The 18,371-nt window shown below is 34.1% G+C and overlaps 1 protein-coding gene across 2 annotated transcripts in view; it reads left to right on the top strand.

The window, feature by feature from the left end:
* Nucleotides 1-18,371, top strand: part of Grik2 (glutamate ionotropic receptor kainate type subunit 2) — a 657,422-nt gene that overhangs the window by 626,582 nt on the left and 12,469 nt on the right. For both annotated transcript variants that reach the window (XM_028773628.1, XM_028773629.1), the window contains exon 15: nucleotides 17,585-17,835. In XM_028773628.1, coding sequence (XP_028629461.1) covers nucleotides 17,585-17,835 — 251 coding nt within the window. The remainder of the gene's footprint in view (nucleotides 1-17,584; nucleotides 17,836-18,371) is intronic.

Raw genomic sequence — 18,371 nt, 5'->3', positions numbered from 1 at the left:
CTTGGTTTATAATGTGGATCTAAACATAATTACAGTGCTGTTAGAAAGACAGAAAGAGGCTAGAATTATGTTTGAAAACTAGAAGAAAGGAAATGAGTGCAGAAAGGGAAATAAGTACAGAAAGGAAAGAGAGATAAAGTATCTCTTGCTGGTATTAAAAAGGGATTAAAATAGTCTCAAGTTCTCAACTGAAATTGACATTTAGAGATTCTGAAAGTCATGGAAACTATTTTACTAAAGAAAACCTAAAACAATATAAAATTTAATGAATACATAAAACTATATCATGTCACATTTAAAGTTAAGAGCAAATACCATCTACATTGGTTTTCTTTTATTTGTTTGTTTGTTTGTTTGTTTAGTTTTTTTCTTCCCAGTTTTTCCTCCATAATCCCCCATTTCCTCCCCTTCTCCCTTGCTTCTATGAGGGTACACCCACCAACTTCTGCTTCAGCACCCTAGCATTCCCCTACTTTGGGTCATTGAGCCACCACAGGCCAAGGGTCTCTCCTCCCATTAATGCCAAATAAGGCAATCCCCTGCTACACATGCAGCTGGAGCCATGGGTCTCTCCATCTGTACTCTTTGGTTGGTGGTTTAATCCCTGGGAGCTTACATTGTATGGTATTTTTATTTCTTAAGTTGTTTGCTGATATTTTGTCTTAGTGACTTTTCTATTGCTGTGATAAAGACCATGACCAAAAGTAACTTGGAAAGGAAAGAGTTTATTTCTACTTACAGCTCCATCTCTAAGGAAATTTAGGACAAAAACCTAGAGGCAGAAGCTGATTCATAAGACATGGGGAAACGCAGGAGTGACAATTACTAAATTGCTCTTCCTGGCTTACGTAGCACCTAGGACCACTGGCTGACTATGAGCTGGCCATCCCTACATCAGTCATAGATCAGTATGGTGAGGTTTTATTCTCTATTGAGGTTTTTGCTTCCATGACGATGATTGCATCAGGTTGACATAAAAATATATATTATAAACAAAGTAGAGAACAAAACAAATTTTGACTGCAAACCTACAAGTGTAATCTTTTCTTTTTTAAGCAGTTCAACTCTTGGTTGATCAGACCAACCCCTAGAAGTCTAGAAAAGGTTTAGTTATCAAAAATATCTTCACTAATATATACAAGGTTATGTGTCTGAAAGTTTATGGAAGTTAGTTTGTATTCTCTATCTCAGAAAACATAGTTTGTTTATGTTTAGGATTATGTACTTTCTTTGTTTCAACACATTTAAAAATTAGAAAGTAATTTACAAAATACTTCCAAGTTTCATATAGTCTTCTGGAATTTTAGTGCAAATAAAAGATTAACAAGATACCTAGACATCACAAATACTACATATAAAAAGATTTTATCTCATTACTATTGATTTTATTGTGTAATGATGATATACTTATTTAAACATCATACTTTTGAATTATATTAAATTGACTTAATACATACTTATCTCTTTCTGAATAAAACAAATTTAAGATTCAAGTACATATAAATAAATATTGAAATCACTTTTCATTGAAGTATATTTTTCCTTTTTTTATCAGAGACCTTGTTTGATTTTCTTTGATTTGATACAACCAAGTTCTTTTCTTTCCTTAGATATTTTCTTTATTTACATTTCAAATGTTACCCCCTTTCCCTGTCATGTCCTCTGAATCTCCCTATCCCATCCCCCACCCCCTGCTTCTATGAAGGTAGCACCCCTACCCACCCAACAACTCCTGCCTCCCTCCACTGGTATTCCTCTACACTAGGACATTGAGCCTTCAAAGACCCAAGGTTCCACAAGACCATCCTCTGCTACATATGCAGCTGGAGCCATGGGTCCCTCCATGTGTACTCTTTGGTTGGTATACAATCAAGTTCTTAACTTTAGTGAGTTTAATTTTGTGTAAATCCAAGAAGAATATCAAAATATTTTTGGAACTGTGCACATTATGTCTCAGTTTAGATTCTCCTACAAGCTTCTTCAGGAAGAGTTGATGTACAAATAGGCAGCTCATACTTGTCTTTTAAACACTCTGCAAGAAAATATTCCCGGTAGGAATTTATTACTTCCTATTTTATACCTCAGCTACAAGTATGGTTTCCTGGATTGTTCATACTTGTTCAGTTGTTAGTAAACACAACAATACACAATTATACTTGAATGAAATAAGTTCTCAGGTAGAATTAGATACACAGTTCTCAAACAGGTATTCGGTTCCTTATCATGATCAATCACATTGAAGACCATTATTATTGTATTTACATAGTTTAAAATCTTATTTACCCATAAGCTAACAGTAGAAAAATTTAAAAGAGTATATTTAGCAATTAAAAAATGAAAGGTAGTCTTTCTTTTTTTAGAGAGTTAGAGATAAGTCCACAGAATGGAATGTAATACAGCCTTAGGTTATGGAAAATTTAGAGCTCCTACAGGAATTCCCTAGGAGTCTGACTTACATCTTTTAGCAGTTCTAATCTTCAATGACTGCATTGTGTTCTACTGTGATCAGAGAAAGGAGTTTTCATTTTTACTTCCATTCAGTTATTTTCTTCTCATTTCATTACTTAGATTTTTAGACATTGTCATGGAGTCTTCAATGTATGGGGAAGTAAAATAACAAATGAAATAGTATAACAATTTCAAAATGAGAAATTGGAAACAGGTCTGAGAAATTAGATGCTGCTTGCCCCGGAATTCATTTTTGCATTTTACAAAGAGGCAAGCCTGCCAGGCTACTCTGTGTGCTTCATTTGGAGCCTCCTGCTCCATTCATCACCCTTAGTGTGATAATTACTACCAAAAGTGGGCTGGGAATGTGCAGAGTGGCTTGGAGAAAAGCTATTTAATTAGGGCAGCTCTGTTTACACAAATACCTTGGTGGAGATATGAAGGCAAAGCTAAATAAGCACAAGCTGGTTTAATTAAATGTGTGTTGGTGTTAAATCCCTTTCACAGTTTCCCTGACAGCAGCAATATTATTTTAATGTGACATTTACTATGTGGTATATGTTGGAAGTTGTAGATATTTTTACTCATAATAAGTTAACTGAAATTTCTCGTTCATTCAAGATAATATTGTAGAAAATCTCTCAGAGAGGTGAAAATTGTGAGGCAAATGACAGCAGTTTCCTTATGGAATATTTACAGCATGTGAGCAGCTATAATCTTGCCTCTTAATAGACCATAGGTGGTAATGCACTTAAAAAACCAGAGAGTATTTCTCTTTAAGGGAAACGGTTTTTTTGCTCTGTACTAGAACCATTTGGTTCTTCTTTTGGGAACATTGAGTGAATATTACACTTTGAGCTTGTGAGCTGGTAGAAATGTAGTACTTTATCAGTTAGAAACATTGTGCTTTGCTTTGTTGAGTTTGCTTTGGTACAAATACTGTAAGTGGACTGGAAAGTATCATTACTATCATGTTTTACAGCAATGGACTAGTGGGATGTTCCTTCCATTTGCAGCTTTTTCACCACTTCCACTGTATGTGCAATGTGAGGCCCCAAGATGAGCATTTGGAGATCTGTGTTTATGTATGGGTCTGCATATTGTCCATGATGTCAGGAGTCTCTGTGATCTGGGTAGTTCACCTTTTGCAAGCATATTTAAATCTACAGTAAATTCTAAATAATTATTTAAATAGCTTGACAATCAATAGGTAGTTTTTGTCAGTACTAAGTTAGTAGGCATAGCAAAGGAAACATAGGAAACCCAGCTCCACTCTCACCTGAATCAGTTAAGGACTTTCCCTCAATTTCCTGGACTGAGTACACACCAAGATTTATTACTTGAAGACAGAAAAGAATTTCAAGACTCGTTTATGTGAAGTAGAGCTGAGGATTAATGAGGATACATTAAAATTATTTTTAATTTACATGCAAAAGATTTTAGTCTTATTCTTCCTACTACACTACTTTTCTCAGACCCATTCCACCTCAAAACTTCATATCCTTTCTCTCTCAGAAAACAAACAAAAAGGCACCCACCACACAAAAGAAAAATCGGAGTCTATGAGCTTGTGTGCTCTGTCACTCCATTGAAGAAAATGGATTTTCCTTCTCTCAAGAGCATCAATTTCAAATAGCTAATTGCTGATAGATGTGGGGCGGAGTGTCTACTCACTTTCCTTTCTGTGTGCTAGAATTTTGTTTGAACTTAAGATGTGCAGCCATGTGCATACTGTGATATATGAAAATATTTGTGAGGATTTGGAGAAGGAAAGAGGCACTTGGGACAAAAGTATGACATTCCACGGAACAAGTGTGTGAACTTCTCTGAGAATGGCAATTCACTGACTTATGAGTCATATACAGCTTGGTGTTGCCCATGCCTTTAATGTTAGCACTTAGGATACAGGGGAAGAGCAATATCTAGGACTTCCAGGTTACACAGGTAGTTTTGTATACCAGGACTGCACAATGAAATTGTTTTTTTTTTAATTTATTTCTTTTTATTATTTAATCCTTTTTAAAAGTCTAGACATCATCCCCTTCCCGATCTTCTCCCCGACCCCAGACAGCTCCCCTCCCATACTTCCCCCTTATCCCCCACCCTCCTGGTAACCTCCCATCTCAAAGAGGATGTTCCCATTCCACCCCTATCCCACCAGACCTCCCCACTCTTTGGGGCCTCAAGTCTCTTGAGGGTTAGCTGTATCTTCTCTGACTGAGTCCAGACCCAGCAGTCCTTTACCGTATACATTTTGAGGGTTTCATATCAGCTGGTGTATGCCGCCTGATTGGTGGCTCAGTGTCTGAGAGATCTTGGATCCAGGTCAGTTGAGACTGCTGGTAATCCTATGGGGCCCACCCTCCACTAGGGCAGAGGGAGGGTAGGACCTGGATGGGAGAAGGGACAGGGAGAGGGAGGGGGGAATATGATCACGTATTGAGCAGGGAACACAACTGAAGCCCTGAGGGCCACCAGAAAATGGAAACAGGCAATTTCGGGAGATTCTTTCTCAAAAATCAAACAACAGCAACAAACAAACAAAACTCATTTTTTTTAGAAAAAGCATTTTACATATAGACTTTTGGTAAGTTTTTTATTTATCATCTTTGAAGAGCTGTTGGAAAATTTGAATGACAACGGTGGCTATTGAATGTCATCTGACAATTGGTAACATCTCACATCACAAAGATGTGCAGAATAGCAAAAGAAAGTGTCAATGAAAGGAATGACAACTCAAGTGTCTTGATTTAGCTTGCTGTTGCTGTGATAAAACAAAAGTAGTTGGAGAGGAGAGGGAATGTGGCTTATACTTCCACATCATAGTCCATTATTGAAGGAGGTCAGGGCTGGAGCTGAACTGGGCTATGAGCCTAGATACAGGAGCTGATGCAGAGGATATGGAGGACTGCAGCTTACTGGCTGTTACTCATTTCTTGCCCATTCTGCTTCCTTATAGAACTCCAGGTAACCAGTTCAGAGCTGGCCTAATTCACAAGGGTTGGGCCATCCTATATCAATCATTAATTATGAAAACATACTACAGGCTTGTCTACAGCTCCTTCTTTATGGAAGCATTTTCACAGTTGAGGCTACCTCCTCTTTGATGATTCCAGCTTGTATCAAGTTGTCATAAAACGAGCCAGCACACTACCCAAGGTAATATTCACATAGAGCTGGTTGACTGACACTTTAACATATCTACATATGAAAGAAATATTGTCTCCACCTTGGCAACATTACTTTAACAGTAAATGTTTTCAGTGGGCTAGAGTTCGTGCTTCTCAGCTGGCTCAGACCAAACGCCAGGGTAGAAGCTGCTTCCACCCCTTTTCAAAAACTTATAGTTGTTGCTGTTTTTTTCTGCCTTAACATCATAGTTGAGGATTTTTTAATGTACATACAACTATTAAATATAATTTGTCTGTATCATATTGAATAATTTAGCTATAAATATTATTCATGAAAAATAATTATGAATATAAAATACTTGTGTCAGTCATTCTTAAAACAAGTTTTAACCTATAATAATATCTGTACCCTTCCCAGCTTACACACAAATATGAACTATGTCACTAAGTTTTATGATGGTAATACTGTACCATGACATATGAAAAATATATATCCCTTTGTTCTTGTTTGCTTTTTAATGTTAAGTGAGATTTACTGCTTCTTTATTTTTTATTATTTAGTAAATAAGAGATGTGTGATTGTTACCAAAGGAGGCATATTGGCTTTTTTGAGGCAGATGCCAGTGTCTATAAAAATAGAAATCAGTATGGGAGGCATGTTTTCTTCTAGTTCTACTCATCATCCATTTCTATAATTCTCAATTTATCATATAATAAGTACTGTAATATTCATCATTACAGATGCATGAAATTGCCGGCCTTCAGTTTTTCAGCTTTACTAAAATGAATGAATACATTTGTCTTCATTAGTTTAACATAATACACAAAAATTGATGCAAATTATTCATCTTTCTGCAGGTCAAATCTTCCATTAAAATGCATTCTATTTTTCTTTGCATAAAGCAGCATAATTTTAATATTACTAAAGTGATTGTGCAAGTGTAAATTGGAATCTAATAATTTTCAGTAACTAAACTATGCAGAAAAGAAGTCAAATTACACCTGTAGGTTCGATCTGTTCCTGATATATTTTTTATGTCTAGATTACATGTCACTGAAAACAGATGAGAACTCAGTAAGCTTTACTTGCTTCACAGAAACTGACAGTCTCAGCATGCTGGAACCTAGGAAGCTTCAAGAGCAGATTTGATGAATTGGGAACAGCAGCGTGAGCAGCCTTCATTAATATTGTAATATGGTGACCAATCTTACCCAAACTCTGTAGAAACTGGATGAATTCTCATGGAAACAGTGAAAACTTGTATAGATTTTTTATATACAAAAAGTAGATCATTCAATTAATTTAGTGTTCTATACTGATTACTCCAAGAATATTAATCCAAATTCAATTTCAAATTATGTAGCCACAGTGAATATGCCAGGCAATCATCTTAGAGTTGTTAGGACTCACTATGTTAGGGTGCTTACTATTCTAATGTGATAGGCACATTCTTACCATGCTGCATGGTACATAAGGCCATTATAATGAAACTTACTTATATTCTAGTGTCACCTTGTATCTTCGGTGCACTAGGTAGTTAGGTAGTTACTGTCTTTTTGGATACATCTTATTTAACTTACACTAACATCCTTTTGTGATGTTAGTTAATTCAATATATAAATATTATTCAAATATTTCTTCAAGTAGACTGATTATATTACATAATTTCATACAGAGGTTATATAGACCTAATTGCTTAATAGCTTCAGATAAATTAAATACAGTTTCTATCCAAAACATTCTACTTATTGATATAGAATATAGGCATTTAATTTTAAAATAAATTATACATATCCTATTGTCAAATCATACAAACTTTATCTCATTATATATATACATACACCTCATATCATTTATCTCATTATATATATATATATATATATATATATACACTCATATATATATATATATATGTATGAGTGTGTATATATATACATATGTATATTAGGTGAACCATCAATTTGATGATTGGAAGATACAGAGGTTCTATATGCTCTCTACCCCAAATATGCATAGCTTCCCTTATGTACTTCAGATGAGTAGTGTATTTGTTAATTGATGTACCTATATTGACAAGCCATCACACAATCTTTAGTTTACTTTAGGATTGGCTCCACTTGGGCAGTTATGGATTTGAAGGGTTATCTAACCACTAATTTCATCACTGTAGTATCATTGGGTAGCTTCACTGATCATATTCTGAACTTTATCTATAAATTTCTTCTTCCCCTTGAATTTCTTGGCAATCAGTGATAGTTATGCTGGCTCCAAAGTTTCTCCAGAATTCCATGTGCTTATAATCAGGCCTTTTCTAATTAACATTTTATGTAGTAATATATACTTAGGCTATTTCCATGTGCTCTCAGACTTTATTTTTAATATTTTTAGAGTTATGAGCATTGCCTGTTTCCTCAGAGTGCCACACTTTATTTACATATCCATCTACCAGAGGATATCTTACATGCTTCTAATATTTATTTATTGTTGATAACACATTTGTATAATCCATGTCTATGCTTTTGTGTTTAAATATAAAATTTCAACATCTTTAGGTAAATGCAGAGGGAATAATTTTTGAATGTCATAGTTAAATGTAATAAAGAAAAAGCCTGAGATAGAAGAGGGACAAAGTATGACTTGTTTCTGAAATTTTATATTTATCTTGTAGCTCTTAAGTTCTTTAAAAATTTCAAGCAAAATATGAGGCTCATAGATTTGCATCTATCAATCAAAAGACATGATTACACTACAGATAGCACAAAAGATGCTCACTTTTCCCTAAATGGCTTAGCATTCTGTGATGGAAATATAATGAAGTGATAAATCAATTTTCAATATAAAATTACTCTTTCTTGTTTTCATTTATAAAAATCATTTTCATTTAATTATGTTTAAAGACATACAAGATGCAAGAAGTCATGGGTATATTAACACCTACTTAGTTTTTATTTAAATGTAGTTAGAAATGAGCTCATACAATATGCCAAGGGTACATAGACAAAATTTTGAATTTCAGTGAAATATATTAAGGTGATCATATATAATTACTTAATACACTAGATAATGCTGTAATATATGCATTTATGTTTTTTAAGCTTAAGCATATAAGTTGTTGAAGATAAAACAGTAAGTAAATATTATTTAAATGTTTGAATATATTAATACATAGTGTATGTTTATTTTGTGGTAGGAATAATACTAGAAAAGACTGATAAAGTATCTATCATTTCATAATTTATAGTGTATTGGAGTAGATAGCTATTAATCAAATATTCACAGAATAACTTCACAGAATAAACTACAGAACAAGAAAACAAATGTATCATATATTTCCAAACACCATTCTTGCTTGAAATAAAAGAAAATAATATAGAATGTAAGTAAAATTTAAATAATTTAATACAGCATCTGCATTAACATTTCTTCAAGAGGATCAGCATGACCTCAGGGAGCAGAAGATTCCCAACTACTGAGGGATCATGATGTGGTCTTAAAGTTAGAACCTTCACCATGGAAAGGATAGCACAAAAAGAAAATTTTAAAGCTGCTCAAAAATTGTTATGCTTATATTAAACCAGTATATCCATCACCATAGGAATTAGGGACTCCATTCATAAAACTGAATATGGCCAGCAAAACTGTCACTTAAGTATAAAACTTGATGATTTTGGCTTCCGACAATTTTATTTTTGTAACTAGAGCTTTAATTATCAAGGCACAGTGTGAAAAAAACTTAAGTTATTAAAGTAAGCATTTATAAACACATTTATCACCATAGTGTTAAATTAATGAGAACTGGAGGAGATTCAGTAGAGAATCTTTTGCTCCCTGACAGCCTGAGCTAGGTTTCCATAATGCACTGGCTAAAGAAGAAAATAACATACTGAAATACACCCTTTGATCTCTGCATACATACTGTGGCATTCTCTTGTCTGTACATGAAAATTTATGTATGCATACACTGAAAATAAATATGTTATTAAAAAAGAAATAAAATAAATAATTCTATACTTACTGCACTCCCTCCAGTACTTCCAGATTCCAGTCATATGCTAAGACTTAAAGGAATTTGCATTTGAGGGTTATATTTTTTAAACAATGTATAGACTAACATCTCTCAGAAAAGAGGAATGATTAGAGGCAATTGAACTCTTTGAGGAAAGTATTTCGAATTATTTATGCAAAATATCATGACGTAGTCACTCACACATATATGCAAACTCTTAGAGTCCATAAATACTTAATATTTGAATAATTATAATTAACATTAATATATAAAAGTATACATTCATACATTAACATTAATTCATGAAAATATCCTCTGTAACCCAGAAAAAGGAAGTTGTACCTGAATATTATCTAAACTTTGACCATGGACAGCAGAGAATATAATTATGATACCTAGAAAAATAAAAATATAAAGTAAAGGAAACTGAAGTCCTTTGGGAGTATAAATTATGTGTCATAAAATCAAGAAAAGATCAATATGCCTTAGACATTTAACCAAATGTCAAAGACTTGAAGTGTTATTAGTGGAAAGCAGCTACAAATTGTGTTGAGTTTTATAAATTAATTTAATCATGGGACAGATATATGTTTGCATCTCTTGTTGTCCAAATAGTAGCATTTCTTGAATAATATAAGCATTTATAAACAAATTTATCACCATAGTGTTAAATTAATGAGAACTGGAGGTATGGAGACTTTGATGGTACAAATATACACCCCATGATGATTCATTGACATGTGCAGCAAAAGATGAAAAGGGAGCCTAATGACTAGAGCTCCATCTCCACACACAAAGGCAGGATGTAGGATAGAGACAGTCACAGAGATCTCAGAAAGAACAACACATTCTGACAGACTGGAAATGTGTAATAAAGTGAGTAATTATTGTTACTAAAGGCTGTATATATGAATAAGTGGTAATTATTCTCTTCAAGGCCATAAAAATTAGGTTAATAGAATAGAATGTTTAGAATTACTAATACATATAAAGAAAAATTCCATCACTGAATGATGTTTTTTGGTTATCTTATTATAGTTACGTATTTAAAGGAAAGGAATACATGATTATAAAATTCTGTTACCCCAGTTGAATGGATTAGTTCCCATTCCTATCCCCATTTTTAGACCTTAAACAAAACAAGTTGACTTCTCTCATGGAAATATAGAAATATAATTCATGCGTAATGCCTCAAGGGACTTTGAATGAGAGAACATTAAAAATACACCTAACTGATATCACATGACCACCTTCATAAAGAGATAAAAGAAAAGAAACCTACATATTTTGAATATTTTTTCTGTTTTGCTCTGTAATAGGTAGATATAACCCTGTATTTTGTTATTCCTTAATGTGATTTTACAAGTAACATTTGCTTTGGAACAGAAATTAAAATTCTTTCATTAACAAATTACTTTAAAATGAAATTCAACTGTATATTCCACCCACCAAAAAAAAATTATAAGTGAAAATTCAGTTTGGGAAATGCCATTTTGATATCTAAATAAAATGTTTATTGAAAAGATAATTTCTGATTAAGTCAAATAATATCAACTTCTAATTTGAAAGTAAAGGAAAATGGAAAACTGTGGTGACACATGCCAGTGATCTTAGCAACTTGAGAAACATAAAGGCTAGAAGGTTGTGAGTTAACGACCAATCTGGGATTCATGAAGAAAACAGACATTTAGTAGGAGGCTGGGGAGAGATATATAAAAGTGACTTCTTTCAGTAAAACATAACAGCTACTACAGTGTCTTGAAAAGGTTTTCTTTTCTATTTTGGTAAGCCTCTGTCAGTATCAACATTATGGGAGTTGCATTTATCTCATTTTTACTATATTATTGAAGCGCACTGAAGGAGAATAATAATAATAATTGTGTTTGTACAGAGAAGAAGAGGACATTGATAGAGAAAGTAATCCAATGAATTGTGTACTACAGGCTTATATTTTAGAATAATCTATGCATGCTATGAGTTATGTAAAGGTAAGGTACAGAGAATAGTTTAAAGGAAGAGAAACAGTCATGAAGAAAAGCAAAAGAAAATTAGAAAAGATATATGTAAAGATAAATGAAAGAGAAGAAAAAGGATAGGGAGAAAAAGAAACGAAAGAAAAAACAGGTACAATACAAAGGTATTAGGTATGGATAAAGTGGGGTAGAGAAATAGGAAGGGGAAGAGAGGAAAGAAGGGAAGAAGGAAGAACAGAAGGAGAGAAGGAAGAAAGGAAGGAAAGAAGGAAGGAAGGAAGGAAGGAAGGAAGGAAGGAAGGAGAGAAGAAAGGAATTGTCTCTCTCTTAATAAAGTCAAAAGTTAACTCAAGACTTAGAACAGTTTTTGTTTTGCTTTGCTTTGTACTTTTACTTTTAATTAATTAGTTATTTAACTAATCAATTAACTTACTTTACATCCTGCTTACTGTGCACCTCTTGGTAACCTCCTCCCACAATCCTTCCCCCCATTTTCTTCTCCCTTTCTCTTTTGAGTAGATGGGAACCTCCCTGGGTATCCTCCTACCCGACCCTGGCCCATCAAGTCTCTCTGAGGCTAGGCACATCCTCTCGCACTGAGGCCAGACAAGGCAACCCTGCTAGAACATATTTCATGTATAGGCAGCATTGGAATGGCCCTCTCTCCAGTTGTTGGCGACCCTCATGAAGAACAAGCTACTTATCTGTTACATATGTGTGGGGAAGGCCTAGGTCCAGCCCTTCTGTGTTCTTTGGTTGGTGGTTCAGTCTCTGAGAGCCCCCACAGTTCAGACTCTGTTGGTCTTCCTTTGGCATGTTCCTATTCCTTTCAGGGTGGTAATCCTTCCTTCTATTCTTCCATAATGGTCCTCAAGCTGTGGGTATCTGCATCTGTCTAAATCAGCTGCTGGGTGGAATGTCTCAGTTTACTCTTCCTAAAAAGCTTTACTATATAAAAATATGTATCTGAAGATACTTTAATGACATAATAATTTTTCAGAAAGTTACTTCAAAAAATTCTTATTTAAAACATTATGAATAAATGTAGCTGTGCAAATGCTACATATGAGATTTTGCTGTGTCCATACATTCATTGTCATAACACTTAGCATAGTCTCCCATCCAATCCTAAGCAGGCACAATCCTTTTCTTGCTTCCTAAGTCAGATAAGAACAGGTATGCTTAGGGTGGTTTGGTGAGAGACTGAAATGATCTGTATACCTTTTTTGAGCATTCATTTTATAGTTCAAGTCTCAACTGATAGATCAAAACACTTTGAAAGAGTAAACATATATCTATATGTTCTTTCTCCTGACCTTGTTTCTTCTCAACTCTTTATCCCTTCTTATGTAGAATAGATTTAAAAAACATACATTTTGTTAACTTGCAAAGAGTTAATTTCAAAACTACAAAGTTCCTTCAGTCTGCAGAATACATGTAAGTAACTAAGGAAGGTGTCAAGAGAAAGACTAGATAAAGAACAAATGATCAAAATTTAAATCATGAAGATACAGAGACTAATTTTATCTTCAAGAAGTATTTGTTTTCTTCTAACAATAACAACAGAAAGCTATTGTGTATGTAACCACATTTAAATGTAGAGTTTTGGGTGCAATGTTTTATATAATCTCACAAATGAAACTGGGACTAAGGGCATCATGTGACTGTAGACAGCAATGAATCTCAGATATCTGAATATATGTTTATTAATTCTTGCATGGTTATTTATTCTTTATACATTTGAAGGTTTGACTTTCAGATGAGGGAGCATTTCTTATGATAGACACATTTATGAATTGCTCTTTTGTTTTCTAGTGAAATGTAAAGAAACCTTTGAAAATTAAACCTCATGCTGTGTATGATATGCTAGGAAGGCAGAGACATGTTGATTTCCTAGGTATAGTCATAAGCATAGGGATACACATAGGCATAGTCATAGGCAGAGGCACCTAGAAATAGGTGTATAGAGATGAAATAAGTGGTCAACTGCCCTATTCCTTCTAGATCATCAGATATCTCTGTGTGTCAGACTGAGGAGGGCAAAGCAGTGGTGGGATGAATAGGTTCCACAGGACTCCGCTCTGGTCAGGAATGTTGGGAGCATTATAGCTCTTAGAAGATAATGCAAAGAAATTTGGATGGCCCGCACAGAGCAGGTAGTCAGGGTCTAAACTCTAGTGCTCTAATGGAGGCTATACAGTCAGTGACAGCCTGGCTACCTAGGCAGGTCCGAAATCCAGTGGAGAATGTTTCAGGAGAGAGAACTTTTCTCCAAGTATTACAGCTCAGTAAAGACAGCCACTCTCAGACAAACCTCGGTGAAATAACTTCTGTACTTTATTCTATGTGGACAGGGACTATATGAATCTGAGGAGTGGGATGAGATTTGTGGGGTAAGTGTTTTCTATTGGTTGAGTGTGAGATATTAATGATGCTGTATTTGCATGGAAAACTCCAGGTACTATATTAAATGACTGACTGCCCTTGGTACTCTTAGTTGAGTTACATGAGTACATGCTCCACAGCAACTGTAGAGACAGGTAGAAAGCAGCTCTACTGCCTTTCTCAAATCTGCCTCAGCCTCTCCTAGTATAAATATATTTGTTCAGATACTATGTGGCTAATTGTAAGTCAGTCTGATAAAGTACCAAAGATAATGTAACATTCAGTGGAGCATTTACTTCACAGAGATAAACAAAACAAGAGTTCAAATTATAAGAAAGCTGTTAAAAAAACTTCTGTACAAACCCCAAACTTCTACATATCATGATAAAGACCTATTTTAAAGAAAGAGCTAATCAGTTAGGTTTGCTCCATCTTAATCTCTCCAGATGCACTTAAAAAAAGAGAAAACATCCATATTTATTTTTTAAATTTCATGCAAAGTATTTTGATACTATTATTTTTCTTATCCTAACTCTTTAGATTCTCCCTTACTTCCTTACTTACCCAACATTATGCTATAACTCCTTTTAAAAAACATTTTTCCCAACAAATACCACAGCAATTGGGAATGCAGTAGCAAATGATCAGCCTTGGAAGCACATACATACAAATACTGTGTTTGTATATTTAGAAACACAAACATACACACAAACACACACACACACACACACACCTATTTAACAACAATTAATGAAAATCTGGCCGTATATTTGACAGAAAGCAAAGAGAGTTATATGGCGAGTTTGTAGAGAGAAAAGGGAAGGAGAAATTATGTAGTTTTAATCTAAAAAAAAATTAATAAAATCAGTGAAAAAAGCACTCCTCCCCCTTAAAAAGCCCTCATACACAAAACATTATGGAGTCTTATTTGTTATCCCCAACTCCTTACTCATCATTATATCTGACTTGTAGTGTGAGTGATATACCCAATATCACTTCACTGAAGAAAACCAATTTTCCCTCACCCAGCAGCTCTCAATTACATATAGCTTCTTGGCAAAGGATGGGAATTTGTGCCCACCTGTCTCTCTCCTTCTTGCCAGTGTTTTGTCAGGCATGAGAGTGTGCAAGTCTTATACATAATGTCACAGTGTTTATGAGTTTGTATGTATGTCTGCTCTGTTGTATGTGGAAAATGTTTGTTTCTTTTAAGTTGTCCACCATCTCTGGCTCTTAGAACCCATCTACCCTCTCTTCCCCCACATCCCTGAGCATTTAGGAAAGGATTATGCTATAGATATGCTTTTGAAAGCTGAGTACTCCGAAGTTCCTCTTACTCTACATGCTTTCTAGTTGTGAGTCTCTTAGTTAATTACCATCTACTACAAAAGAAGCTTCTATGATAAACTATGTGTGTTTTCAACTTTATTTTGGGATTTTTCATATCATTTATGCCACTATTTCACCAGAGGACAAATCTAGAAAACAGGTTGTTTTTATATCTTTTTGAGTTCATAATCAGGTGAGATTTATCATTAATTTTCTTCTCTGGTAGCCTGTATTGCACCTTCTAGTACAATGAATACTAAAGAATAAAAGGGAAAATTTCAGTTGAGCATTTTAGGATATAATCATGTGGTACTTTTTAGGAATAATGCCTTACTGACAATGTGAAGGATAGCCTAGATATTTGTAAGGGACCCTAACCTGTGGTGTTTGTAAGGGACCTTGGAACCCTTTGTCTGATAATTTGAAAACTCCTGGTACTGGCTTTTTTATTTCAAAGCTTACAATGTTTAGTTGAGTGCCCCATATTTTAAGGTATATATATATGTATATGTGTGTGTGTGTGTGTGTGTGTCTGTCTCCTTGTCTCTGTCTTCTTCTCTGTCTCTCTCCTCTCTCCTTCTGTCTTCTGTGTGTGTTTGTGTGAGTGTGTGTGTGTGTGTGTGTGTGTGTGTGTGTGTGTATGTATGTTTTAGGAAGCTTCTAAAGTAGTATGCTTAAAAGAGCCCTATGTGTTAGTTGTTCCTCCCCACATTCTCTTCTCCATCCTGCCTCCTATCCCCTTTCCTCTTTCTTGGGAGATCCCTTCCCTCATCCCCACTCCTAAATTGTTATGTAACCTCTTTCAATATTCTAAATAAAACATACATATTTAAAACATAAAAACTAACATACACACACAAGAAAAAAAATGCAATGTTTATCTTTCTTGATCTGGAATAATATATTGATACAAGGATTCACAGAGGTCAGGCTGGCCTTGAATTTACTCTAAGCCTGAAATGATGATAAATATCTGATTTGCCTGTCTCCACTTCCTAAGTACTAGAAACATAGTTGTGTACCTCTGTGCCTAACTTTATCATTTTTAACAGGATATGAGAGGATTGTGCCTAAGACTTTCCTTTTCCTTTATTTTGCTAGGCGGTCTATAAGTAGAAACAAAACCATTCATTTGCAGCACTGAATTAAACCTTAAAGGTTTAACATTTTGCTGTAAGCAGAAGAGCTATACAGGGAGATTTGTGCTCCTACCCAAAGAACATAAAATACAGTGTTCTTAGAAGAAACTTTAAAAACAACCTTTTTCAGTAGGAATAAACATGACCATTCCTCTGTGGCAAATGTTGAAAGATATAAGTAGTTTGATATTTCTGTCTGTCTGTGCTCTGGTCATCCTGTTAGCAAGATCATATTTACCATATAGTTGCTTAAACCTCTCTCTCTCCTCATAATCACAAATACTAAATTTTGTTATTATTGTTATCTCAACTGTAAGGAATACCATCTAAAACTTAAAACTATTCATAGTAAATAAGAAATCTTAATATTATTGGACTATAGGCCCCTAAAATTATGAATGACATTGCCATGATATTTTTTTTATAATCCAACTTTAAACAGCCAGTGACACTTTATTGACATCAAACAGGAAAAATCAAATGTCCATCATCCACACAATATGAAAGACATTGAAACTTGCCTTCAAGTAATTATGGCAACCTTAATTTACTGGTTTAAACTAGAGTTACGATTTTCCCCTACTTTCCTGTAAATGGAGAATGCTGAAAACAGCATTCTTATTTTCTTGCCTAAGTGTTTCCTGATAAAATTCTGTACATTATCCATTTCCCTTAGCGTCTTTCTGGTTAATATTTTATTAATTAACTAATACTCCAAATCTTTATTTTAGATGGAATCATTTTCTGTCATCCAAATAAGATTTCTTATTTGTCTTTGTAATCTAAAAATCATCATTCTGTCATACACACACACACACACAAACATATATATATATATTTACATATGTATATATATTTATACATGTGTACATATAGAGAAAGTTATATATATTTAGACTTTTGTTACTGTATATATACAGTATATGTATACTGTATATGCATACTGTATATGTATATATGTATACTGTATATGCATACTGTATATATATATATACAGTAACAAAAGTCTAAAAAGCCTAGTTTTATTTATCTTTTTAAAATTCTAATTATTGTGTTTTACTTTGTTCATTGACACTAGGAAGCATTTCTAAATTCTCTGTTCTCCACTCATGATCTTTAATTGTAAAACTCTGTTTTCCTTGAAATAGTTAACGCACATCCTCTTTTTTCAGGTTCTCCATATCGAGACAAAATCACCATAGCAATTCTTCAGCTACAGGAGGAAGGCAAGCTGCACATGATGAAAGAGAAGTGGTGGAGGGGCAATGGATGCCCAGAGGAGGAGAGCAAAGAGGCCAGTGCTCTAGGGGTGCAGAATATTGGTGGTATCTTCATTGTCCTGGCAGCCGGCTTGGTGCTCTCAGTTTTTGTGGCAGTGGGAGAGTTTTTATACAAATCCAAAAAAAACGCTCAATTGGAAAAGGTAAATGTCACATTTTTACAATTTAAAACACTGATGTTTCTTCTGATAAAACACAAGTAATCTATTTTATCCTACTACCAACCACAAGAAATGCTCTGAGCTGTGGCTGTTAATTGTCTCATATCATTCATTCTATAACTAAAATATATATTTTGTGAAATATATCTGCTTATTTCACAAAGACTCATGATCATCATCATAATCCTTAAATTTATTGACAAACTGTTTAATTGTCAGTTACAGGAAAATTAGGTAACTCTATCTTATTTAGGACTAAGTAAAAAAAGCATATACATATAAAAAAGCATATATATATATATATATATATATATATATATATATAGAGAGAGAGAGAGAGAGAGAGAGAGAGAGAGAAATTTACTTGAAGTTTAGTGCTGTTAAATTAATGGGAAGATATTTTTACTGAGGGTAGAAAAATCAGAAGTAGTATTATAAAAATAGAAATGCTTTGTCCAAAACAATCTCAGGTTTTAAAAACAGCAATTTGAAGCTAGGCAGTAAATAAAATTTAACTT

The sequence above is a fragment of the Grammomys surdaster genome, unplaced genomic scaffold (assembly GCF_004785775.1).
Source record: "Grammomys surdaster isolate TR1022 unplaced genomic scaffold, NIH_TR_1.0 232, whole genome shotgun sequence".
NCBI classification, from domain to species: domain Eukaryota; kingdom Metazoa; phylum Chordata; class Mammalia; order Rodentia; family Muridae; genus Grammomys; species Grammomys surdaster.
This window is presented reverse-complemented; position numbering and strand designations above follow the sequence as displayed.